At 40.2% G+C, this 24,370-nt stretch overlaps 1 protein-coding gene across 4 annotated transcripts in view; it reads right to left on the minus strand.

Annotated features, from left to right (window-relative positions):
• Positions 1-467: 467 nt before the first annotated feature.
• The window catches only part of CNTRL (centriolin), a 32,923-nt gene continuing 9,020 nt past the window's right edge, over positions 468-24,370 (minus strand). For 2 of the 4 annotated variants that reach the window (XM_068414251.1, XM_068414254.1), the window contains 35 exons: positions 24,191-24,300; positions 23,286-23,471; positions 20,606-20,759; positions 19,418-19,638; positions 18,548-18,724; positions 17,894-18,028; positions 17,542-17,687; positions 16,902-17,082; positions 16,387-16,566; positions 15,904-16,083; positions 15,209-15,325; positions 14,652-14,796; positions 14,065-14,204; positions 13,393-13,579; positions 12,810-13,120; positions 12,281-12,489; positions 11,909-12,101; positions 11,403-11,533; positions 11,128-11,268; positions 10,887-11,013; positions 10,242-10,406; positions 9,320-9,479; positions 8,476-8,591; positions 7,708-7,925; positions 7,141-7,298; positions 6,819-6,892; positions 5,992-6,180; positions 4,811-5,036; positions 4,302-4,507; positions 3,830-3,970; positions 2,810-3,085; positions 2,638-2,700; positions 1,866-2,066; positions 1,464-1,550; positions 468-1,023 (listed from right to left, as the gene is read on the minus strand). In XM_068414251.1, the coding sequence (XP_068270352.1) occupies positions 1,473-1,550; positions 1,866-2,066; positions 2,638-2,700; positions 2,810-3,085; positions 3,830-3,970; positions 4,302-4,507; positions 4,811-5,036; positions 5,992-6,180; positions 6,819-6,892; positions 7,141-7,298; positions 7,708-7,925; positions 8,476-8,591; positions 9,320-9,479; positions 10,242-10,406; positions 10,887-11,013; positions 11,128-11,268; positions 11,403-11,533; positions 11,909-12,101; positions 12,281-12,489; positions 12,810-13,120; positions 13,393-13,579; positions 14,065-14,204; positions 14,652-14,796; positions 15,209-15,325; positions 15,904-16,083; positions 16,387-16,566; positions 16,902-17,082; positions 17,542-17,687; positions 17,894-18,028; positions 18,548-18,724; positions 19,418-19,638; positions 20,606-20,759; positions 23,286-23,471; positions 24,191-24,300 (5,642 nt within the window). In that variant the 3' untranslated portion in view covers positions 468-1,023; positions 1,464-1,472. Of the gene's footprint in view, positions 1,024-1,463; positions 1,551-1,865; positions 2,067-2,637; positions 2,701-2,809; positions 3,086-3,829; positions 3,971-4,301; positions 4,508-4,810; positions 5,037-5,991; positions 6,181-6,818; positions 6,893-7,140; positions 7,299-7,707; positions 7,926-8,475; positions 8,592-9,319; positions 9,480-10,241; positions 10,407-10,886; positions 11,014-11,127; positions 11,269-11,402; positions 11,534-11,908; positions 12,102-12,280; positions 12,490-12,809; positions 13,121-13,392; positions 13,580-14,064; positions 14,205-14,651; positions 14,797-15,208; positions 15,326-15,903; positions 16,084-16,386; positions 16,567-16,901; positions 17,083-17,541; positions 17,688-17,893; positions 18,029-18,547; positions 18,725-19,417; positions 19,639-20,605; positions 20,760-21,849; positions 22,034-23,285; positions 23,472-24,190; positions 24,301-24,370 lie in introns of those variants that run through there. The other 2 variants (XM_068414252.1, XM_068414253.1) reach the window with 2 other exon arrangements.

Here is a 24,370-nt window from a genome sequence, read left to right on the forward strand (position 1 = left end):
AAGAGGGGCAGCATTGCTGGAGGATGCTGCATAGAGAAGGTTTCTGTTGATAATGTGGATGAGAAGGGACAAGATTGAGACTGATTCACTCTGCAATGTTCCTGCTGGGGGGTGAAGAGGTGTTCTTTAGGAGGCGGTGGTCTGTGTGGGAGTATGTCCTGTATTCTGTGGTGCCTTGTGCTGCCTGAAGGCTTTACAAGGTGGTTTTTCCACTACCAGTTAAGAGCAGGGTGCCTGGAACTTTGTTACAGAACCACTCTCACCCCATGCTTCAGAACAGCGACACAGGGAAGCCTTCAGAGAAGGGTGGGCAGCTGGACAGAGTTACAACTGCCTCCATACCTGTGTGGGACAAGTTTTACTTCTGCAAAAAGGAGCCACAGGGGTCAGTTCTGCTGCTGTCCTCAGCCAGGACGGCGGCTCCTCAAGACCAACTTTAGAACAAACAACAAAACAACCACCATGGCTAAAAGCATCAGTCAGGGAAGTTTATTTTAAGGAAGTACTCAAAAATAATTGTATGTAAAACATCCATGCATTTGACAGCTGGTAAATGGACAACTCGGGCCTTGTTACAAGTTTTCTTTAAAGTGGAAACTGACAAATACCTGCACTTAAATAAAGTAGTTCTGGACACATCTAAATCCACAGTTAAAAAAGGGGTTTTAAAAAAACTTATATACATAAAGCTCAGTTACTTAATCGTACAAAAACTTCACAGTACAGAGCAGGCCCTGAGCCAGCTCGTGGTTAGTGGTGGCAAGTGCCTCTTTAGAAAAGGCTCACAGAATAGTGAGGTAGCAGCCTTCGAAGGTGGTAGCCCATGGCACATGTCTGAGGAGCCGTGCGTGCGGCTCAGGCCGTGCCTGGAAGAGAGCAGCCGGGAGCGGCTCTGCCGCGGGCCGAGGGCAGGTCCGGGGTGCAGCCACTGCCTGTCCTGGCACACCGACCTCCTGCTGGCTGGCAGCTTCCTGGGAACAGCGGCACCTGTGCTTAAAGGCTTTCTTCCAGTGTGTGGCAGCTCTTCAAGTCATGATTTAAGTTAAAAATATATTACAAAAGAACACTTAAGTGCCAGACCAGTATTGTAAGTAGCTGTAAGTGAAATTCAGATGCTAGGCTAGACACGTACTAAACCCAGACGAGTTATGGGAAGGTAAAGGGTGGCAGTGGCTTAACATTTAAGTTGGTCAAGAGCAGTAATTTCTGTGTCACATGAGAGCTTACAAGCAGCTCCCACCAACAATTTCATTGCAAATACCCATCTAAGAGCCAAACCTGCACCAAGCACAAGGACACCAGCCAGAGGAATGCCTTCACAGGGAAGGGACAGCATGCCCTGAGGACAGCCATGCAACCCACGCCCACCCCTGGGCTACCACCACCTACAGCCCACCCAGCCCAGCCTGCCGGGGGCTCGTGACTCTGCACAAAGCCTGAAGTGGGCTGAAGTCACAACTCACCTCTGGGCTTCACTGCGAAACCTCTCGTGAGCAGGAACGCAGCGTCTGCGACATCCCCAAAGCTCCTGCCAGCCTGGTCAGAGCAGCCTAGGAAAAGCAGTAAAAGTACGTCTGAATAATAAGTTAACGTCTTCAACTTGCAGAGTCATACTGATCTTTAAAAAACAAAGAAAAACCTGGATTTTAAAGTATAAAAGACAAAGGTAAAAAAAAAAGAATCACCACCTTCTGGGAAAAAGCCCGAGTAACTAAGCATACCGTACCCTTACCCCACCTTCAGAAAACCCCTGCTGTGCCTCTACGATGGTGAGCATATGGCTGTAATAGACTACCAGTGACCTAAAAATTATTTAAAAAAAAACAAACTACCCCAAACCGGAGTTCCTGTACAAAGAGCATTACCTGTGTTTTGGGTAAATTCAGAGCACCACGAAGAGCTACCAGACTGGAGCTTTGGGCTAGGAACAGTGAATCTGAAGTGCTGCTGACCAGGTCATCCAGCGCATCCACCTGCCGCTTCAGGCTGTGCAGGGTTCCTTCCGTCTGCCGCTTGCCTCTGATCAACACTTCCACTTGCTTGGACATGCAGTGCCGGAGCTGCGCCTAGAGACAGCGTTAGTTCATTTTTACCCAGCTAGCGTCATTTTCAAGGCTGTATTTAAAAAGTCTGATGACCTTAAAGTCAGGCCATCAGGGAGGTGATGTTAGGAGCCTCAAACCACAAGCAGATGGCAATGGGTTCATGAATTATCTTTACATAGTTCACCTCCACCCACGTCAGAAATAAGCTCAATTTTTTATGGGCTTTACCCTGAACTGCTTGAAGAGAGAGCAACAGATCTGCGCTAACTGAACTCGGCCAGCACCCGTACCTGAAGTGATCAGGGGCGCTCCTGAACTGCAATTTATGTTGCTAATATACCACAGTATGATGTGAATGAGGGAATCTTGTTGGAATACTCAAAAATCCAATTAGCTGTTAATTAGTATTACTCATCTTGATACAGCATGCAGTTGCTAGGCTTTGTTCTGCTGCTCCCACCCAAAGACACTCTGTAGCTCATCATTAGAGCGGAGAGGCCAGAGCCGGAGGAGGATCCCCCGCTCCTGGGTTTAGGTTATTTTTAGAAGGGACCCGGTGCCATATTAGTGCGAGGGGAAGGAGAAGTGCCACCTTCAGCCAATCTTCGTGATGCTGCAGTTTTTCTCGCAGAGCCTCTCCACGCCACTGTTCATCCTTTTGGAAACAAAAGCACATTCAGCAACAGCACGTTACAGCTGAAGGTACCAATACCAACACACTCAGCTGCACCACGAGCAGCAGCTGCTTTTGGAAAGCATTTTACCAGTAAGAACATGTTAGAAAAATTCAGCTTTTCTTCCAACGAGAGGAGCCTTTTGTCAGCAGCAGCAAACGGATCAGTCTCCTCCAAGTTCTCAGATTCACACTGCAGACTTCCCTTGGCTTCCCAAGATGCTTCCAGATCTTCCAGCGGTTCCAGAGAAGATGGGCTTGAAGATCTAAACCCCGTCCTAATTTCATCTTCAACCTCCAGTTTAAGCAACGTTGCTGCATTCTGTATTTCCCTTTGTCTCTCTTCCAGGTCTTCCTGAGTTTTAACCTGCATCATAGAACAGTCCCACCATTTTGCTGTCATGTTACAAATGCAGCATCAGTCCAGAGGGATTTTCCTGTCTAACTGAACAAGGCTTGTTTCAGAAGTGTTTGTATTTGGACTATTGCAATCAGAAATCACAACAACTCTGGTCAGATGCAGCCCTAATTCTGACAGTGGCTTTGCCTATGAAGCCCCTCAGATAGTGATAGAGGCAACTGAAGTTACCAAGACACAACTTGTTACCTTAAACCTGTTCATACTCTGGTCTTGCATAGTCTTCCTTGAATGTGTTCTAGTTGCTAACAACATTCTTCTCTGAAGGACCCTGTTTTTAAATGACTTGGAAACAATTTATAAAGGATTTATTAAAGGACTAGAAGGAGTCAGCCAATGTGGAATCACCTTTTAATTTAAAGTTAGTATCAAAAGAAGAAAATGCTGGCCCAGGTTGGCACTAACAAGTTGTGAAGTGCCTACTGAGTAGCTTCGAACATTGATAACATTTAGTGGTTTGCATAAATTATGACTCTAGTTATGCCAAGTTCCTATTACCAAACCTTAATGTAAACAGGAGCCAGAGTCCTAATTCTTGACTGAAGCATTGCCTAAACTGAGCTGGCAGCAAATGTTCTGGTGCATTTGCTGTGATCTTGGGAGCACCCAACTCTCACGACCAGTACGATATACACTTGTCTGGAAGACCCTGCTTTCCCTCAGACCTGCCTGCATTGGGCCACCCAGTTATACCTGGGGTTGGAGATCCAGGTAGTCCTGTTGGATTTGGTCAAGGTCCTTAGTGAGGCTCTTGGCTTGTTCGTGGTTGTTGGGTGCTACCTGTTCAGCAGGTGCTGTCTCACTCTGCAAACAGTTATTTTCATGGTTTTGTTCCTAGGAAAATGCAGAAAGATTGCCTTTTACTGTGAGCATCCATTGCAGAGAAATGAATCCAGAGGTCTTTTCCAACCTCAATGATTCTATAAGAGAAGCCAGGTAACACACTTTCTTCAAGTTAAAAGGCAGAAACAGCACTGAACAGGAGTAACTAGAGAGCTGTTCTGCAACACAGTCTAGAAACACCAGTTTGGTTGCCTCAAGTTCTGTCTAGTCGTGAAGTTAATGAATTACTTTACTCCTCCTATGACAAAAATGGGTGTTCTGTCATTTTGCTGTTTAAAAATAACCCAAATCCCCAAACATTCTCCCCTCAGCCAGGACTTACATGCAGTTTTCTTTCAAGCTGCCTCCTTTGCATTTTCAGTGCTTCTTTCAGACTCAAGATTTGTTTTTCTGCTTTTCTGCTCTGTGATGCTATCAGATCTTGGAGATGGTTCAGCTCAGACTTGGAGACTTCCAGTTCTTTTTGAAGATATTGTATTTCTGTATTTTTTTGTTGTAACTGTAATTCTTTTTCTGAGAGCTGATGTTCTGTAATTAACATTTTTTTAAAACAATCCTGATTAGCAGAAGTGTAAGTATCTTGGCACATTTCATAAACATCAGATATTTTTCAAACACATCAGTGGTTTGTAAACACACTGACACGAGGTGAGAGGGGACAGAACACCAGCTGGCTTTAGAATTTCAGTTCTTTGAGCAAGTCAATTTAAGGATTGAGAGTCAATCCAGGTGCTGCATTAGAAACCAAGTGAGATTAACAGAGATATGTGTTGGTTTCTTTAGACTTAGAACCCACAGATGGCAACAATTTATTTGTGCAATGAATCTTACTGCTTTTTCTGACAGTTTCTTCAAGTGCTGCGCATTGGGACTCCTCCTGTTCCAGCTTCCTGAGGTTTTCTTCTGCCAGCCTTACTTTTGCTACTGCCTGTTCCAGTTTCTTTTGTTGCTCCGTTAGTTCCTTTTCCAATATTAGTTTCCGATCTTTCACTTCAGCAGTACATTCTTCCAGTTTTTTTCTTTCATGCTCTGAGTTTTCCTTGAGGTGATGAAGAATCTGCCAAAAAAAAACAAACTCCACAAAAATAAACCAAACACTTCAAGCTTTAACTAGTACCAACCCAATGAGAACAAATACCATCACCAAAAGACACGAGAGAAGGTAAAGCAGCATAAATTGGAAAGATCTGTAGTCTAATACTCATTCCTGACAAAATAAGTTTATCAATTTTTCTTGCCTCTGATTTTCAGTACAGCTCCCTCAGTTTTTCTTTTGGTTAACACTTTCTTGAAACTGCTCAGCCAACGTAAGTTAATTTTACTACAGGAATGTATGATTAAGCTCTAATTTTCATGAACAGCTGATAGGCTTTGCACAGAAATACCGTGGTAGAGAACAAAAGCTAGGTGCCAATAGCGATCCACTCCAAATCAAAAGGAAACTTCAGGATCAGCGAGCCCTGGAATTTTTTCTGCTTGGTTTTGGAATGCAGCTGGAGTTAAGTTTTGATCAGTTTCACTTGAAATCCACTGTATCATTTTAGGTACCCTACATGGTTTGCTCATCTCCCAAAAGAAAGCAACAGCATGGGAAGATGTTCTCTGAACTATACCCAGCTGCTCTATCTTGGCAGCTGACAAAACAGAATTATAGAGAATAATCTCTACTAGTCCATCTCCTCACCCCTACCAGCCACACCACCCTGCGTGGTGTGTCCCACTACACCAGCCCTTGGGCTCAGGGGTCAGTGCTGATTTTACAGCACTTTTGTTATCACCTCAGTATATGACCCGGCCAACAAGGGAGACCCAGTCCTTCGTTGTGACCCACTAGTTCTCACTAAAACATAACTGGATGTTGAAGCTTTTTGTTTACTGCTATTCTGCTAAAAATGAGGCTTCATGTTTCTTAAAGCCCTGGTGTATTATTTGTAAACTTGCACCCAAAACCTTTTGGCCTGTCTTATTTTTAGGGGTCAGGCAGCAGTGAGGCAAGTCAGCAGGCTCATTACCGCTTCTTGTTGGGCCAGTTCTGTTTCTTTCTCTCCGATCTCTTTCTGGAGCTGCTGCAGTTGGTTCTCCCTCTTTTTCTGTCTCTCTTGGCAAGCCTTACGTTTCTTTAAATACCCTAGGATATCTTCTTTCAGGGTTGCCTGCTCTCTAAGCAACTCATCCTGATGCCTTGTATTATTTTTCAAATCCTGCAATAGAAAACATAAAATCAAGTGACATAACTAGCTGGCAAGAGTAACAGTTCTCTGGTTGAAAGGCTTGCATGTGAAAGAACATTACCTTCCATTTAAACCAGACACTGAGTGAATTAACACAATAGGAACCACCAGATAAAAAGCTAGAAGATGCTATTTTTTATTTAAAGAAAAATATCTTTTTCCTAAAAAAACAATAAACCAGGATGCTTTTGCCCTGTATCTGGATTGTCTTCTATAAAGAAGATAAATTCAAAACCAAACAAACCCACAAAAGAACCCCATAACCCCCACCAAACCAAACAACCCAAAAACAAAACCAAAAAAAGCCACACACTCTGACTTGGTAATAACAACCTGACCAGGAGAGTTGTCACAGTTGCCACTTAAATAGAAAACACAAACCAGAAGCCTCGTTTGGTTTGGTACCTGCTGCAGTCCAAACCACTCCAAACTCAGCAAGAACAAGGCAATGAACTAGCCCTTGTTTGTTAGCTCTGTGTCTGATTTTGAGCTCGTGTGCCTAGGTGAAAAACAGGTGATGGGCTGTCAGTTGTGAGGTGACACCCCTCACTTCTGTACAGCCATCCACTCACTACGTGAAAATAAGTACACATTTCACCACGACTAACCTGTTCTACCTGTTGAAGCTGTTGCCTGGAATCATTTAATTGTCCTTTCAGTGTTTCTAGTTCTTCCTTTTTTCCTGGAAAAATATTTGGTGACAGATTTTTGAATCATCAATTTGAAATATCTATACAAATAAATCATCTCTTTTCATAAATGAAGACTAAACATAGAAAGAGTTTCTAAAATTTCCATCTTTTTGCCATGTTAAATACTTTCTGCCTGTAGATATCTGAGCATGTTGGGTATTTAATATCATACAGTGCATCTTTTAATGTAATCGCTCTTAAAATATATTGCAGCTTAAAACCAAAAATTGATCTTTACCTTGAAGGTCCTTCTGTACAACAATAATGTCTCCATGCAGTGATTTTTTTTGTTTGTTCAGTAGATCTACCTCCTGCTGCAGGTTTTTAACATCCAATTCCATTCTTTCTACATTGGACAACGCAGTTCTGCTGCTGTCTTCAGTAGCAGTTAAGTCTCTGTAAAACGTGAATACGGATTCTCGGTTTGTTGGAAGTTCTTGGTGAGGACTCTCAAAATCAGCTGCATCTCAGTAAAAGTTTTCTCAGCTCAAGGGGATGCCACCTAGTAGTCATGAGAGCAAGACAGCTGTCCTGTTCCAAGACTTAACCATTTGCTTTTCATACCGTTTCTGATCACACTGCCGCGATATAACAGATGCTGTTGCATTCACCAGCTTCATTGCTGAATATTTTCTACAAGTCTGCTGTAGACATGCTTAAAAGGAAACCTCCACAGGGTACAAGAAACAGCACATTCTGCATAACTGGGCACCTCAAAGTTATAGCTACATTTTTAGTTATGATAAACAGACATTCAAGGCACTTCCCATCACTTCTGATCGCAGAAAAAAATATTCCCCCCCACCTTCTGGTTTGTGACAGCTTCTTTTCCAAACTCTGACAGTCTTCTTCAAGCTTTTCCTTTTCTTTATTCAAAGACTCAAGAGTATTTTGCAGAGTGCGCATTTGAGAAACCAGATGTTCGTTTTCCTGACGGTCTTTCTCAAGTAGTTGTTCCTGCCAATCTACTTCCCCTTGCTGACACTGAAATAATCTCTGAATATTCTCCAATTTTAACTTCTCCTATAAAAGAAGCCATTGTGAACAACACAGTTATATGGTCAAGGAGTAAAATGAGTTATTAACACTTTAGCTGCAGCAGTTTCAACTCTTTCATTCACAGAGATCACGTGCAGGCTGGAGTGCCCTCTGTAACTACCGCATGAGAACAGGGATAACTGCCTGGAGTGCCAGATTAAGGTAAAAATACCTTTTTAATGGTGGAGAAGATCATCCAGCTGAGTTAGTAAACTGTCTTCCATACTTACTCTTTGCAAGTGAGGACACAGAATCCAGATAAAGACTCTGGAAGCTAACATTAAGAACACAGCATTCATCGTTCTACAGCCACAGAAGAGCCGCCTGGTCCTTTTGCCCTCTCTCCCTCACACACACCAAAAAAATCCCATTATTTTACAGGGCCTAAGCAGACTTCTCTGTGATAATCAGACAGTTACTAGTTTGATTTCAGCTTTACAAGTGTAGGGACTCTCTTACCCAAATCTTAAGAGAACCACACACTATGCAGATCTCTTCTTCCAGTCACTGTATTAGCTACAGAAGAAATACTTACCTCTAGAATTGCAAGCTGAGTCTTTTCTAGCTCATTGACCTTTTCATCATGTTGTAGTTTCAAACCTTGAAGTTCATTATTTTCAAGCTCCAGCATTTCCAGAACATGTTTCAGTTCTAGTAAGATGAAAGGAATAAAAAGGTTATTACAAGCACATCAAATACATTCTACCTGCAAAAAAAGGCACCAAGGGAAAATTAAAGAGGCACCACACTGATACCATCCCTGTATAAACTCTTCACGTTTTCAGTTGCTGTGTCAGACACCAGGTATTCTACCTGTGTTCTACCAGCAAGATGCAGGTCCCCAGGTCTCCTGCTCTTCCTGCTCCCTAGGGAGTTAGTCGGGGACAGAGTATCTGACTGATAAACAATGAAAGTCTTTCAGAAAGAGTACAAAAGTTACAAACTGCCACTGCTGTACTTCCCACCATCTGACAGGATGTAACTGCTTGGAAGGAGACTCCTCCATTTCCCCACCCATCCTGATGTTTAATTCTTCTTCTGTGAATGCAGCACAATTAGTTAATGTCTCCTAACCCCACGGTGCTTGAGCGTGAACTTAACTGATCCGTCCTGACAACGGATTTGTCCACATTTCTCTCTGGCATGAAAAATTCCCATCCTAAATACAAAGCAGCACAAAGCACTGCCTCAACTTAAGCAAAGGGTATCTGTCAGCTCTGTATAAGATATGAGAATTACAGGAACTCCTTCTCTGCAGTCATTCACAGTATTTAAAAAGGAGTGAGAAACAGAACACTGCAGCAGTGTACAACTGAGAGCTCAGGGTGTATTTCTTCCCAATCCGCACAAAATACCATCTAGAGAAGTCAGGGACATACCTGTCTTATGCCTGGTAATTTGCCCAAGTATTCCTTGAAGATTTTCTTCCTCTTTTCCAATATCCTTCTTTATGAAGGAAAGCTGTGCTCTTTTCTCATTAATCTGGAGATCCAGTTTTTTCCTCTCAACATTAAGCTCTTCCAGAAGTAGTTTTATTTCCTGTGGAAGTATCAGTGTTACAAGGAATGCCATTATTTGCCATTTTAAATAAAAGTTTTGCTTTAAGTAGAAGTTCTAAATATTTATAAAATTTAAAAAGTCTGTCAACAATATTCTAGTCAATTTAATTCCAGAGTTTAGAGTTAGTTGTGTAAACAAACAAAAAAGATGTAATATTTAGGTTAAAGTCTTGCTTGTTGACAATTTAAAGCAGTAATCTTGCAACGATTTTGGTCTACAAGTCTGACCATAACACTGTCATTCATGTGAAAAATAGGTAGGCCTTAAAACAGAAAGTCAGACAAAAAGTCTCCACAAAATATAATTAACCTTGATACTTTGTTTTTATTTCAGAAAGAAAGGAAGTACAGAATCCTTTCTAAGTAAATGGGGATAGAGCCAGAGAGCTGACTTACGCCAGCTTTGGTGTGTTTTACACACAGTGATCAGACTGATTTGCTTCAGAAGCTGCTTGTCTCACAACAGTAAGTCACTCAGAGACTTCTATTTAATATAATTTAGCTCTCAAGGGACCAATTCTGTAAGTATTACTGGAACTAAGGAGTTCTACTTCTTATTTGTGCACGTGGACCAAGCTCACACAAAACTGTAAACTTGCTTGTTCTGTTTTTTCAGTGGGTTTTGGGAGGTCGTAGAAAGCAAAACTGATTTTGTGGAAACTTTATGGGATGTTTTTGATATTTCTAATTCTTTTGCTGTTCTTCAGATACAATGAATTGAAAACTCATTTGGAAAAGTTACCCTTATTTGGCGTAGTTTTTGATTTGCTTCAGTCTCTCCATCTCGAAGAGCTTCTCTGAGGTCACCTTTCCTTTGAGAAATACAGTCTTGAACGACGTGGAGCTCTTCTTTTCTTTGATATAACTGTTGCTCCAGAAGTAAGAGCTCTTGTTGCTGAGCAGTAATCTACAATGTAGAAGTTCAACAGAAGAAGCACCTGAAGGCTTTTATTTCAGTAGCTACACACATGCATGAGAATAAGTGCAGTACACTGCTGCCTGCCAGAGAGGTTTGAATTGCATAACACAAAGGGATCCCCTCAGAGCAATGAGCTTCATTTGCTACACCTGTATAATAAAACCACTACTAAAGACTAAGTTGTGATCTGCACAGTGCAGTCCTGTTCCACAGAGTTAAGTTTCTTATTCTGAAATGCAATAAGAATTGCCATAGAGAACTCTGCAGTAACATTTATTATGCAGAAACACCAGCAAGACTGGGATCATACTTATGAGACAAAACAAGAATTCAAATTACCAACATTAAAATAAACTTAAGAATTAAATTCTTCAGACAAGGCAGTTCAGAACTTAAGACTCTTCTCAGCTTTCAGGTACATCCGAAACAACAAAACTGACAGCCCAGAGTTAATAAGATGAGCCTTACCTGATCTTTTGATCTTTCCAGTTCAGTTTTCTTGCCTTGAAGAAGGTTTTCAGCTTCTCTAAGGATTCGGAGGTGATGTTCTTCATTACCTTCTGCAACTTTAATATCTCCTTGAAGCTTCTGAAGACTGACAGGATAAAAACATGACTCAGAAGAAACAAGAATACCTGAGGCAGTAACTTATTGGAGGAGGATATCTTTATTTATCTAATAGAGTTTACGGTAAATTAAAAATACTTACCTTTCAGTTAGCATTTCTATCTTCTGGTTTAACGACTGGAACTCAGAGTCTCTTACAGCCACCATTTTGTTGATTTCCTTCAAAATACCTTCTTGTTCCCTCTTACGCTGTTCTAAATCCCTTGTATCTGCCTGTAATAACCTAAAGAAGCATTTATGCCTTTTCATATGAACACTGTAACAGCTCTCCCTCTCCAAAAGCACTCTCTTGATATTTGAAAGAAGCTTGTTCTTCTCCTCACCCCCGTTTGATACAAATTCACAAGAACAGTGTACCTTAATTGCTGATCTGCTTTCACGAGTTTCACGGCCATTTCCTGAGCCCTCCGCTCTAGCTCCTTTCCCTCAGTTTCAGTACGGGACAAATGCTGTTTGGCATGATTGTACTTTTGAATAGTGTCTTTAGTCTAGAGCAAAAATTGAAGATTATTGAGACAACACATTCCCATCTTATGCTGTCCACGTCCATACCCTGCAGGTTAGCTGTCTAAAGATGACCTCCTGCTGGCCTGAACATTTCACCTGAGCTTTCTCCCTTTGTATACCATGAAGTAGAACCTTTTCTCCTCTCTTGTCCAGAAAAGCTTCCTCCTCTTTGGCAAGGACAGAAACATTTTCTTTTAGCACAGGTTATCCCACAACTTATTTTCAAATAGAAGCACTTTAAGAGGCTTCAGGTTATCCAAGCAAAAATTAGCTGCTTAGACAAAAACCCTCTGCTTAAAACAATCTTAACACAATACATAAATCCTTCTGCACTTAAGAGTTATGGCTTTACTTACTTTCCCCCGTGTGCTCTCAAGTTCCACTTCAGCTTCTGAAAGTAGCCTGTCTGCCTCTCTAAGCTCTGCTCGTCGTTTCAGAAGAGTCTTCTCTATACATTCAATTTCATCTGCGATATCTTCATGATGTTTAAGAGACTTTTCCAACTGCAATTCTGCAATAAGGCTGTCAGTGTACCCTTCAATGAAGTCCCTAAAAGGGTCAGGAAGAAAGATATGGAATTAAAATACAAAATGCCTGAGGCCCGGAGCCTCCTGAAGTTCCAGTCCATTTACATTAACTGTAAACGAGTTAAAGTTGACTTTTATTGGAGAAAAGTTGAGGTATTTCCACATGCTTACTTTAAATGCATTCTAGTGCAATATTCTTACTTGCATTTGTTATGTTTTTGAGCTGCTCTTCGTAGCTCTGCTACTTCATGTTCCAACTCGTCTCTTTCGTGCACAAGTTCTTCAATGTTTTGATGCAATTTTTCCACCTCTTTTTTGCATTTATGCTCAGCTGCCTCTGACCATTTATCTTTGTATTTCTGAGACTTTAAATAATACACAGCGTCTTCTAGCCTTGAGACTTCACTCTCCTACATACAGGAAACAGAGCAACAAAATCAAGACTGGTTTTCTATTTCAGTCCTCCTGAGACACAGGAGCAGCTACAGATAGCAAAGACTGGACTGTTAGCACTGAAGACAGAGCATTCTTATCAGCAAGTTCCCTCGGATCCAGAACCTTCCTAGCAGAGACTTTTTTATTTTGAAAAACTGGACCAATCTGATCTGTGAAAATGAGGTTTTGGGTTTTGCATTTTTTCTTGAGCAAGCCTATGTTAAAAGATGCTCCTAATCCACTCCTAAGTCAGTTGCCTCTGGCTAAACCTGCAGCTTACAGCTCTGTGTCTTACCAAATCATGATGTTCAGGCACGTTGCAGTGAAGCACTCCAACAGGAACGAGTGGGACGGAGAAGTTTGGAGGAAGAGGGCCATATACAACCTGGGCTCCCACAGGAGGTGGGCCATAGATGACAGATCCAGGAGCAACTGAATCTCCACTTGCTGCTGCAGGAGGAGGGCCATAAACCACAGTTCCCTGAGGCACAGGGGCACCATCTGGAAGGACTGTGTAAATAACTGTACCAGGTGGTGGTACAAAGGGAGGGTCTTTAGGAACACGAGTTTCTTCATTTCCTTCACTATCTTCTTTCACTCTCCTGTCTTTACCAAAAGAAAGGAAGAAAAAACGAAAAAAGTTAGTTTTATTCACTTTTCCAGTGAAAGATATTCTTCAGAGGCACATTTTAAAATAATAAACATTCTATATAATGTACAAAAGTGTAATAAACACTGCTTAAACTGAAGAATGAGTTCAACAGTAATAAATATTTATAATTCACTTATGCACATTAAAAAAATAAATCCCTATGAACTCTAAGCAACTCCATCTTTAGTATGCTCCCAAAGATTCTGAGACCATGAGACTGACTTACCTTTACCAGAATTTGTTTTGTACAACCTATTTCTGACTGGTGAATAAACCCAACATCCTCCTTGACTGGGCAAGTCTGGCTTCCTGCACTGCCTGTCCTCACCACATGCTCTTCTGGGTGGGGATGTGCCACAGCACCATAAACAAACTCCAGAATCTTTTGTGCTGCTGGAAGCAGGAGTTGAAGCCTGAAGAAAAAAAACAATGTGTTAATCTAGAAATAACAAAACATATAAATTATTCAGAATGTTGTAGACATTCTGAAGCACTGACTTTTCAAGAACAGGCTATACATACTCTGCTTCCTCCCACTTCCAAGCATGATGCTGCTTTAAAGAAAGCACTAAATATATTTTAACCATATTTCTCTTAAATCAGACAAATGCTGTTTTGCAAGAAGTGTTTGTCTGCAATGTCCCCTTCTAAAAATTTACCTAAATGAATTTACAGTCCTGCATTTTGAATAGTTGTCTCAAAATTTTATGTATATTAGATTCCTATTACACACAAAGTAATCAGCTTTATCAGGGAACATTTGTATATGTGTTATTTCAGTGTTTCTTTTATAAGCCAGAGAATTTTTTTTCTTAAGTTCCTCCCAGACCTAGCAAGTTCATAATGGACTTTCCCCATATCAAATCACTTTCCACAGAATAGGATTTTTATTTCTGACCTGCGATGATGGCATGTAATACCAGTAGCCCCTTCTTTTCAGTGGATCTGCCATACTGGTGATGTAATCATTCTGGTACGAAAGCACATTTTTGAGTGCTGCAATTTCATCTTGTAAGTTGTAAATTTCATCTTTGTTACCTGTAAATTCATCACAGCTTTACAGGCATATAAGGCAAATAATTAAGTCATAAATACTGCATTCAGATTTAATTAAAGTAACAGTTTAAAGCTTTTCCCTCATTGTTATCTTGTTAATCTGAAACAATATTAAAAAATTAATTGCCAAGGGAAACAAACGTTATTATATAGTGATGTAGATATACACTGGCCCTTGCAAGTTTGTCATTTTAAGATTGTAGAAATACAAGGTCATATCCAGGTAACTGATGCTCATTTCTCCTTATATATAGATCTCTGACAATGTTCCAGAGCAGTATAAACTGAATGCATAACACAATTAGTGCTTTCTAAATAGCTGTAAAAAGTGTTGTTAATACAGCTTCCCAGATCAAACAGCAAGAAATAGAGAAAGTGAAGTCTGCCTCCATGCTCATCTGCAAGAAGTGGAAAGAAAAGAGAGATTACCTGTCCCAATATTATCCAACAACCACCTTAAACGGTCAATTTCTGCTTTTTGTTGCTCCATAGCTTCATTTAATTTATCAATTTCAAACTTCTGAGTGCTTGATGCAGCAGTCTTCTCACCAGCTTTCTCCATTTCATGCTGAAACTATTTAAAATATAAGTTTAAATCAAAGCAAAGCACTTCAGTTTAAATTAGATTGTGCTAAAACTTTTTTAAACATGCCCATGCATCTGTACAAAAACACATGTACCACTTCGATGCAACAAAATTGTTCTTCCCATCCCCTCATATGACCAAGGCTCACAGACAGAGCCACATAAAGACACTGAGGTGAACAGGTGACAGTCTTCCTTAAACGTCAGCTACTCTGGTCAGTGAGGTTTTCATTTTGTTCTTTGGCAGATGGCAGGGAAGAACATTGTGACTTGGGAAAACTTGAGGAAAAAGGGTGGGGCAGACACCTCTAAATACGGCATTTTCAGAAACTCACCAAACCAATAAATCCAAGTATTTTATCCTCCTCATATAATATAGAGCAAACATCACTGCAACCTACTTGTTCTTCCTTGTCTTTGAGGAGCTGTTGTAACAATTCTATTTCTGCTTCCGCTCTGGCAAGATCCTGAGCTGCACGAGCTGCCTCAGCACAGAACTCTTTGACTTCCTCAGTCTCCTAAAATTGAAATTTTAGTTTGAGCTTTCGTTTGCAAGAATACTTCACAAGCTCGCAGATGCTTCATGCAGCTTTGTGAAAAGCTGACTAATAGGAAGCATCAGCACTTGTCTGTTCTGAAGTTCCAGAAACTGGCAGAGTTTATGTAAAATAATGTTTCTCCTTTAACTTTACAGTAGTTCTACAGAGAAGATGACAGTATGCAGCCAAAAGTGGCTCCATTTTAAAAACCTGAAGTCTAAGAACAAGTTTCCATAGTCCCTTCTTTTGCTTTTCTATCTTACGTAACAATGTATTATCTATTGTTTGACTTTCAATTAGTAAGAGATTAACCTTGCCACTCCCTCACCTTCTAACAAACTCCAAGAACGCCTGTCCCTACCCAGATTTACTCAGGCATTCCTCTACTGTATTCCCAGATGAGACTCTGTCCGAAGCAAGAGCTTCTGTGCAGCAGGACAATTCAGAATAAAGCTTTGAAACTGAATTTAGAAGACATCACCAGGAGTGCTCCCATTACGATGGGCATTAGAAAGCACTACTTATATACAAGCAATTAATTATCAATGTTTATTTACCTCAGCTCGCTCCTGATTAATTCTGAGAACAGTCCCATGAAGAGCCTTTAGCTGATTTTTAGCCATGGAGAGCTCTGTGGCTGCCTGTTTATCTGAAGTGATTATTGCTCTCTTTAATTCCTTCAGTTCTTTATCAAGACTGACAAACTGCATTTGTGCCCTGGCATCTTCTATTTTTTTCTGAAACCAGGAAAACAATAGCTTTCATAAGTGTTAAGGAAAAAGCAGCATGGAAGAAAGGCTTTCTGTTGGTATGACTTTTTTCCCCCCCACATATCCCATTTTGTATTGTGTGCATAGAAGTAACAGAAAAAAACCTAAAGCAAGGACAATCAATAAAATTTAAGGAAAAGAAAGATGTTGTATTTAACCCCCGTGCTCCTTCCTGTATTTGATCTATCTTAGAAAGCAAAATAATTCAGAAGTGTTTGAATCTTTTTGTGAGCAAACACAGTGCATGGACTTGTCCTTACTCATTCCTACCCTTTTCTCTAAATCTTCCAGTTGAGCAAGAATAGTCTCCTTCTCTTCATCTGCCTCTTGGAGCTGTTGATCAGCAAGGCCCTGCATTTCTTCCATGCTCTTTATTTTTTCATGTAAATGTTGAATTTCATTCTCTAACTGATGGACCTTGTTCTTATTCTGCCTGTTTTCAGCTTTAACCTATAAGTGAAATAAGTCAGAATAAGCAGCCAGAAACATAGTTTTTCCAACCAAAAGCCACACTATTTTAATGATTTACAGAAATAGTTTTTTGGGAAGTGCAGTTACCAGCATACTTTGTACCAGAAGAGAAAGGGAAAAGACCTGCTTTGCCACTGTAGCTATTACATTTTAAAAGAGCCCCCCGTTATTTTGGTGGTGGTATGTACAGTGAGCTTTCAAGAAGGTTAATGGCTACGTTTTTCTACCTATTATTAAATTTTTTATTGCCTCCAAGATATATCGAGTCGAAATGCTAATTCAATTACTTTTGCTTTTGTTGTTTTGATACGTGCCTGTCTATATTTCTCCTGTACTTCTTCCAGTTTTTCCTGCTGGGATACCATTTCTTCCTGCAATTGTCTCTGTCTAGCCCATGCTTTCTCTTTTTTCCTCTGAGCATCAGCAAGGGTATCGTTAAATTCTTTCTGCAGATTTGCAAGGCTTTTCCCTAAAACATCAGCTGAATTCTGACATCTGAAAGAGAAACAATTCAGGTTCCAAGACAGAAAATAGTGATTTTAAATTGAGATACCAGCTACTGAAATAACGAAGCCTAATAGAAAAGTACAAGTTTAAGACATCCAATGTCAATGAATTCATGTGCAGCACTGAATACGTTACGCTGCACAGACAGGCCTCCACCCTGGCTCTATTCATTCCATTTTGTCTTTGTTAATTACCATTCTTTGTTGCTGGGGTCAAAGAAGGGAAAAAAGTTCGCCCTGTCCCTTACAGTGATACCCAAGAGAACTGCATATTTCCCTCAGTAATATAATTTACTGAGCTGATGTTCTCCTACCAACCACGGGGTGCTGAAGTTCATGTTTGAACTACCCCAAGTTGCACTCAGTAGGATGCAGCACATGTACCTTGTTGCTCTCATGTACTTTCACATGCACAAATCAACACTGTTTGTACTTTTATTTTACTCACTTAATCTCTCCAACTCCTGTCTGAAGCTTTTGCTTGAGTTCATTTATACGAGCTAATACTTCCTCAGGATGAATTAAGTTACCAACCACATGGTTTAGCTGATTCTGAAGGTCTTTAAGCTGCTGTTTCAGGAAATTATTGTCTCCCTAAAAAACCAAAAACACAAAAAACATCCACACAACCATAAGTAAATAAACACACAAGCAATAAAAGCTAGAATGTTTAATACCTAGAAGTGTTTTGGGGTTTTCGTTGTTGTTGTTGGGTTTAAAATTCTTATCACTTTCCCCTTGGGGGAGTGGGGAAACTTACTGTATATCAGGTAACTTTTTAAAGGCAACAAATACTTCACCTGCAATTGTTTGAACTGAGAAAGGAGCTTATGATTTTGTTGTTCCTTCTCTTCTGCTAGTTGTGCTTTCGTCAGAGCATTCTCTAACGCTTGCCTTTCTTTTTCAAGCTCAGCTTGCAGGGCTGACACTTCCATCTGCAAACACAGAAAACCTTCAGATTAATGTCCACAACCCCAACCTGTCACCCAAATACACAACAGCTGTATTTCGTAAAACCATAACAATATGACAACACCTCTTAATAAAATGAACAAAACAAACTCAACCATCCCAAATTAACCCATCACCATATATATGGAACAAGTGTATTTCCTAAAACATCCTCTTCACCATCACGACTGGTACTGTAGATTCTAATCTAGACCCAGCATGAGCACGTCCTACCCACGAGGTAACTGACAGATTTACATTTTATCAGTGTTCTACAGAGACCTTCCAAGTTTTTCCTGACATCATCATTGTACATCATCATCACCATACACGAATACAAACGAGGATCCCCAACAGTAAGATCAAATGGGGCTACACAAATTAAAGCATACATTGTTCTTCCCCAGCAGAAAGCTATTACTTTATAATATATTACAAAATAAAGAGATTTGCTATAAAACTCAATTTCTACTACTTTTGGCAGCCAAGAGCTCTGTTCTTACCTGGCTAAGTTGTTTCAGTCTTTCCAGTTCTTCTTTTTGCTGACTGGCTTCAGTGTCTCTGTCTCTTAGCTGGGCTTCCAGTTCAGCCTCATAGGCACTGATGTCCCCTTGTGCATCTTTCAGCGATTCATTTATTTCTCGCTGCTCTTGGAGTGCACTCTCTAGCATTGCTATTTCCTGGAATTTTACATTAATTTTAGAAATATGTACACGGGAGAGCCAGGATTTCTTAGAGTGCACTGCCTCTCTTCCTCTGTTACTCAGGAACTCATGATCAATGGGACAGTAGATAGATAAAAATAGAGCACTAAACCTAACCACTAAATATTAAACCTTAAAGCTAGGTGACACTACTACCTACAAAGGTCAGGTCAATGATACAACTGTGACAGTACAAAATTCTACACTCAAGTTAGAAAGATACAGCCTACAGTGATACACATTTGTCCCTGGTATTAAGGTTTACATAAAACTTACCAGGATACTAAGACAGCTCTGTAAGTAATGGGCTGATGGGACAGACACGAGCTAACACTACACACATCCTTGGCTAGTGTCAGACTGGTTTTGCTAATGCAATTCACTATCAACTGCAAATCCATTTTTAGTAACATCTGAAAGGCAATGCCTGCATTTCTGAGACATCTTCCATAAACTACAGATTTATTGTATGTCTCTTGCAACTGGTTTTAAGGGCCAAATTCTGTTCTTAGTACGCATGGGCACATCCAACTGAAGTTACCATATCAAAAAAAACCCATTTGTCCAAGGAACTGTGCTTTGCTGTTCCCAATTTGGTCATTTGCTTACTTTTTTCCAGTTTATTCTTAGGTATCTGAATTTGGGAAGAAACATAGTATTAAGCCTTACTTTTCTCATATTTTCTGCATCCATGGCAACTATTTCCAGGTTGTCTCTTTCCTCCTCCAGATCTGCCAATCTCTGTAGCAAAGATTCTTTATCCTTATGCAACTCCTTACACTCATCATTGGCCTGTTTTGCCTGAGTCTTAACGCTTTCCAGGTATTCCTGTAATCCAATGATGATACTTTCCAAATCCCTTTTCAGTGCTTCATTTGTTGCTATTTGACCTGCAGAAATGCAAAACGAATTTGAGATACTTAAGAAACCACACTGACTTATGAAACAAACAAAACTGCCTTTTTTAATCTTCTTTAAGATGTTCACCTACTGAAATACGTAGTAATAACAAGCAACTAGAACTCAACCAGGAAATGCCTGTGCTATATTTTAAAGGCCAGGAGTTCCCAAATTATCATATTAACCTGACCACTGCAAGAGTTAAAAAGAAACTGAATTTCTTTGGGCATTCCCACCCCCCCATATTCCTTCTGGGATATTTACTTTCACATAGAGTAGGTATACAGTAAATATATACATAAAAGTTTAGTTCATTGACTTTATTCAGTCAGTTTCCAAACTCAGAGGATCAAACTGATGCACAGAACATAAGACACTTCTGTAGAGGCTACAATTGTATGAATGAATCTCAGTCAGCTCGAGTACTAGCTATGTAACATGTTTTAGACTATTATCTGAAGTAGAAATGTAAAGACGAACATCATAAGGGTATTGAACTATCAATATTTCACCCATACAATTAAAAGCAGATTAATCCTTTCTTCTGCTGTGACAACAAAATTGCAGATCACAAGGTTATGTTAAGTAACAAACAAACCACTCAGCTCAGACTTGATCAAGGGCCTTTCTGCCTTGACATTTTGAACCTGAACCCCAGAGCAACAAATCAGTCACTTAGTCAAAGCAGTTGTTTGCTTCCCCACCACCTTAAGAAAAAAAAAAAGAAAAAAAAAGAAGAAAAATCCTTTAAAGTGCCCTCCCCCAACCACATACAGGTGAGGTGAATATACTAAAAAAAAAATACACAAAGTCTCCTTTTAGATCAGTTAAGAATCGTTTTCAATCTCTTCCTGCACATTCTGTATTTAATTTAAGCAAAGATGAACAAAACTGAATCCTCAATTGTGATATTATCCTCGATACAAGAAATACTGTAAGACAAAAAGAAAAATTCACCATCAGTGAGCTGTTGCTCCAAGTCCTTGATTTCCTCAGTCTCCTTAGCAATCCTAGAGAGCATCTCATCCAGGCGGCTCTCCAGCTGTTTGTAATGTTTGTTCATTACATCAAACTGCTGTTCTTTACTTGCTCTTTGAGCTTTCATGTGTGCCTGTAATTTAACAGTCAGAAAGGTAAGTGGGACAACATCAATACAGATTAAAAATGTCACATCAGTATTTTAGGTCAGTTCTGCAGTGTCTCGCTACCAGCAGTAAAAGTCACAAGTGCAGCATGTCTTGTGGTGCTTGGGGGGTTTTTGGGTTATTCTTCCTTATTATTGCCCCACAAAGAATCCCACAGAGACAAGCACTCTGTGTGACTAACAGCATTCTTAGTAGTCTCCCCCTTGCCCAGGCACGATGAATAAGGCCTGCATTTATAAATTATTACTCATGGCTACTACCTTTCTTCCTGCCTTTATTTTTTGTTATACTATTTCCTCTTTCAGTCAAGAACAAACGTGATTCCCTCCAGAAGCTTTAGTCCTGTCATCCTGCACTGCCTTCACAGCAGATGATGCTTCAGAACATGTCAGGTCACCACCCGAAGGAAAATACTCTGAACAACCAGCAAGTCAGGCCAACTTTATAGCAAAGATTTACTTAAAGAAGATTTTTTAAAATTATTAATTTATTTTTTTAAAATATTTCTGCGAAAGACACTGTACCCGCAGCTCACACAGATTTTGATCAGGACTTCATGCATTTAGTATGAATTTAGCTGATAGTTTCAGCTGTGTACAAAACTAGGTTATCAACACAATATAGTGCTGTTTCTCAGCTGTATGAAATTACTCACAAACAACTCAAATGCCAGAAAACTTGGAAAGACACAGAATTACCCTGTCATGATAAACAGCACCTTTTTCTTCCTACTCAAAAAAATAAGTCGAGTTAGCAGTAGAAATTTTAAATACAAGTTCTCAAAAAAATCACTTAAAAAGTTGCTTCTATAACAAAAGTAACGGGTAAAACCACGGCTTTCTGTATTTTTAATGTATTAAACCTGAAGTTATTTTTAACATTCACATTAGTACAATTCAACTTATCACCTTGTTAAAGACAAGCTGCCGTTCTGCTTTCAAAAGTGAAATTTCAACAAGTGAAAAACCAAGCAGAGGTGTTGCTGCTGAGTCATTTTGCTGCAGCTGCTGCATATCACTGAGCGCGGTTTAAAAAAAACCAAACCCCAAGACTTACAGCTTTGCCTTTGTCTTTTCTTCCGCCGATGTGACAAGCAAAACGCCCCACCCCTGATCTAGAATTCATTTGACTAAAGAACCGGTATCTTCAGCTTAGAAAGTGGTTAAGCAGTCTCCCATCTCCCTCAAACGGTTGTGGTGCCCCCAGCCCCGGCGGGGCCGTGCCGGGCCGCTCCCGCCCGGCGCCGTTGGCCCCGGCCAGCGCTTCCTGTGTTGTGATTTGAAGCGAGGGGCGGCCTGCGGGAAGGGCCGGGCCCGCTCCCGGCGAGAGGCCTGGCCCTGAGCGCGGGGATCCTGCCCGAACGCACACAGCCCTGCTGCTACCCAACTGCTGAGGGAAAAAAATACTTTTTTTTTAAAAAATGCATTTTTTAAAACTTGCAGGCCTCTGCTGAGAACAGCAACCAAGTGTAAAAATTCTCTTTGCATACTTAAAAGCATCAAGCTGGCCTGAAAAGCTCTCACCCAAAAAGACATACATAAGCCTTTTTTAAACGCTATTAAGAAAAGTAATTCCATTTCATTTAAAATTTCTATAGATGGTTGCTGTACCTGAACACAGCAACTCAGAAATCAAGCCTTGCTTCCCTGGAGATCAAAAAAAATAGGACTATCAAGCTAGAGCTCTTGGTGCGTCCAGCTTTGCCCCAACCCTGTAACACGCACCTCTGAGACCTCCTTGAATCTATCAGTAATGACGGGACTGGATGTGACAGCACAGAAAGGGCATTAGTGCCCACCAAGAAGGCAGTATAAATCTTTCCAGAATTAGAACTATCTATTGAAAATTGATTCTAGTTTTAGGATGCTGGACTACTGTGTAAAGCCAAAGCTGCTGCTGCCTTCAGCTGTCTGTAGTGCACAGCCTGGAAAATTAATCTAAGCCATCACCACTTCGCCAGGTCAGCTCCATCTGCTACTCCAGACAATTTTTAAAGGCACACCTCTTGCAGACAGACTTTTGAGCCAATGCAAGAGCTCTCTGACAAAGCAGGACTTCAGCTATAGGCCTGTAGCAGTTACACAGACATTTATAAATCTTTAAAGCCAGATTCTACAAAAAGATGCTTTAAGGATTTCTTACACAGAAATTCTCTCCACGGATCTGCACAGCATGATTTTGCAAAGCATAAAGATCTACTTCTTAACGTGCTGTACAGCAACCGCATTGAAAATTAGTTGCCCAAGCGTTTTAGCAAAGTTGGGTTTTGGTTGTTTGTTTTATTTTGTTTGGGTTTTGGTTTTTTTTAAAATTGTGAGGAGTTGTATGTTCTTCAAATGATAACAGCTAAAGAAATTGATAAATAGCAACAGAATATGTAATTCATGAAACAGGCACAACTGAATGGTAATCTGTTAAAGTAGCCCTTACTACATTTCTCAGTACATGACTATATGCAGTACATAACAATTTAAGATTTCAGCTTTACTTACATGTCTGGGATCTTCAGGATTTACAGAGGCAAGAGCACTCTGCAAGTCTTCAAGCTCTTTCTGCTTTTTCCCTATTTCTCTTCTCTGTTTCTCCATTTGTTTTTCCAGTTCTAAAGCTTCCTTGTGTAGCTGATGCAGGATTTGTATCTTTTCACTCAACAGCTGTTCAAGACCTTCCTTGCTGGCCTGTGATATCCGGAGATAGCATTATGGGGTCAGGTGAAATAGTTTAATTGGAAATACACAGCTGATAAAGAACATTTTTTAAAGTTAAATCAGAGTGATAGTTTAGCCTAACAGGTAATGATATCAAAAGGATAGAATTTTAGTTTAATGCTGATTAATGTTTTTAAATTAATTCTTGCTGCCAGTTATGTAGCTACATTGCTTATTATTAGCTGCACAACTAAACCTACACAGTTATAGTCCTTCCTGAAAGGCCTTTTCTGATAAATCAGAATATATTCAATCCATAAAATTATATTGAAAGGTTCAGGTAAAACGTAACTTTCTCATGAACATGTATGTCCTGTCACCAGCACTGCTTATGATGATGTGCCAGTACTCTCTTACTTTCTGTTCTGTCTACTAAGCCTTTAGGAGCTATAAGCTTATGGTTATTGGAATCAAGAAGATATGTTCAAATTCCAAACCAAAGCCTCCTGCTGTGTAATGCAGTGACCCCTAACCGTCCACTTACTGCAGTACTCACATCTATATTTACGTTCTCCCAAAGCTTTCGGGGAAAGTTAGCAATCATCATCACATGGAACATGTTTAGATGCAATTAATTGCACTGCAACTCTGACAGCTTATTTATAAATAAGCCATCTAAAACCTGTAAGATTTTTCTGATGCATGACAAATAAAATTTACATATGTCCAATAGCAACTTTTTTGCATACTTTTTTCTGAGCCAGAACATCCTCCAGTTGTTGCAGTTCCTCTGTTACTTTCAAAACTTGTTGCTCTGCATTTCCTATTGCACTTTGCAGTTCTTCTAATCTTCTCTGTGCTGCAGACAAAAAAAAAAAAAACACAAAAAAAACCCCCACACATTATAATATTCTGTATAACATTGATAC

This window comes from Nyctibius grandis, chromosome 16, assembly GCF_013368605.1.
Source record: "Nyctibius grandis isolate bNycGra1 chromosome 16, bNycGra1.pri, whole genome shotgun sequence".
Lineage (NCBI taxonomy): Eukaryota > Metazoa > Chordata > Aves > Nyctibiiformes > Nyctibiidae > Nyctibius > Nyctibius grandis.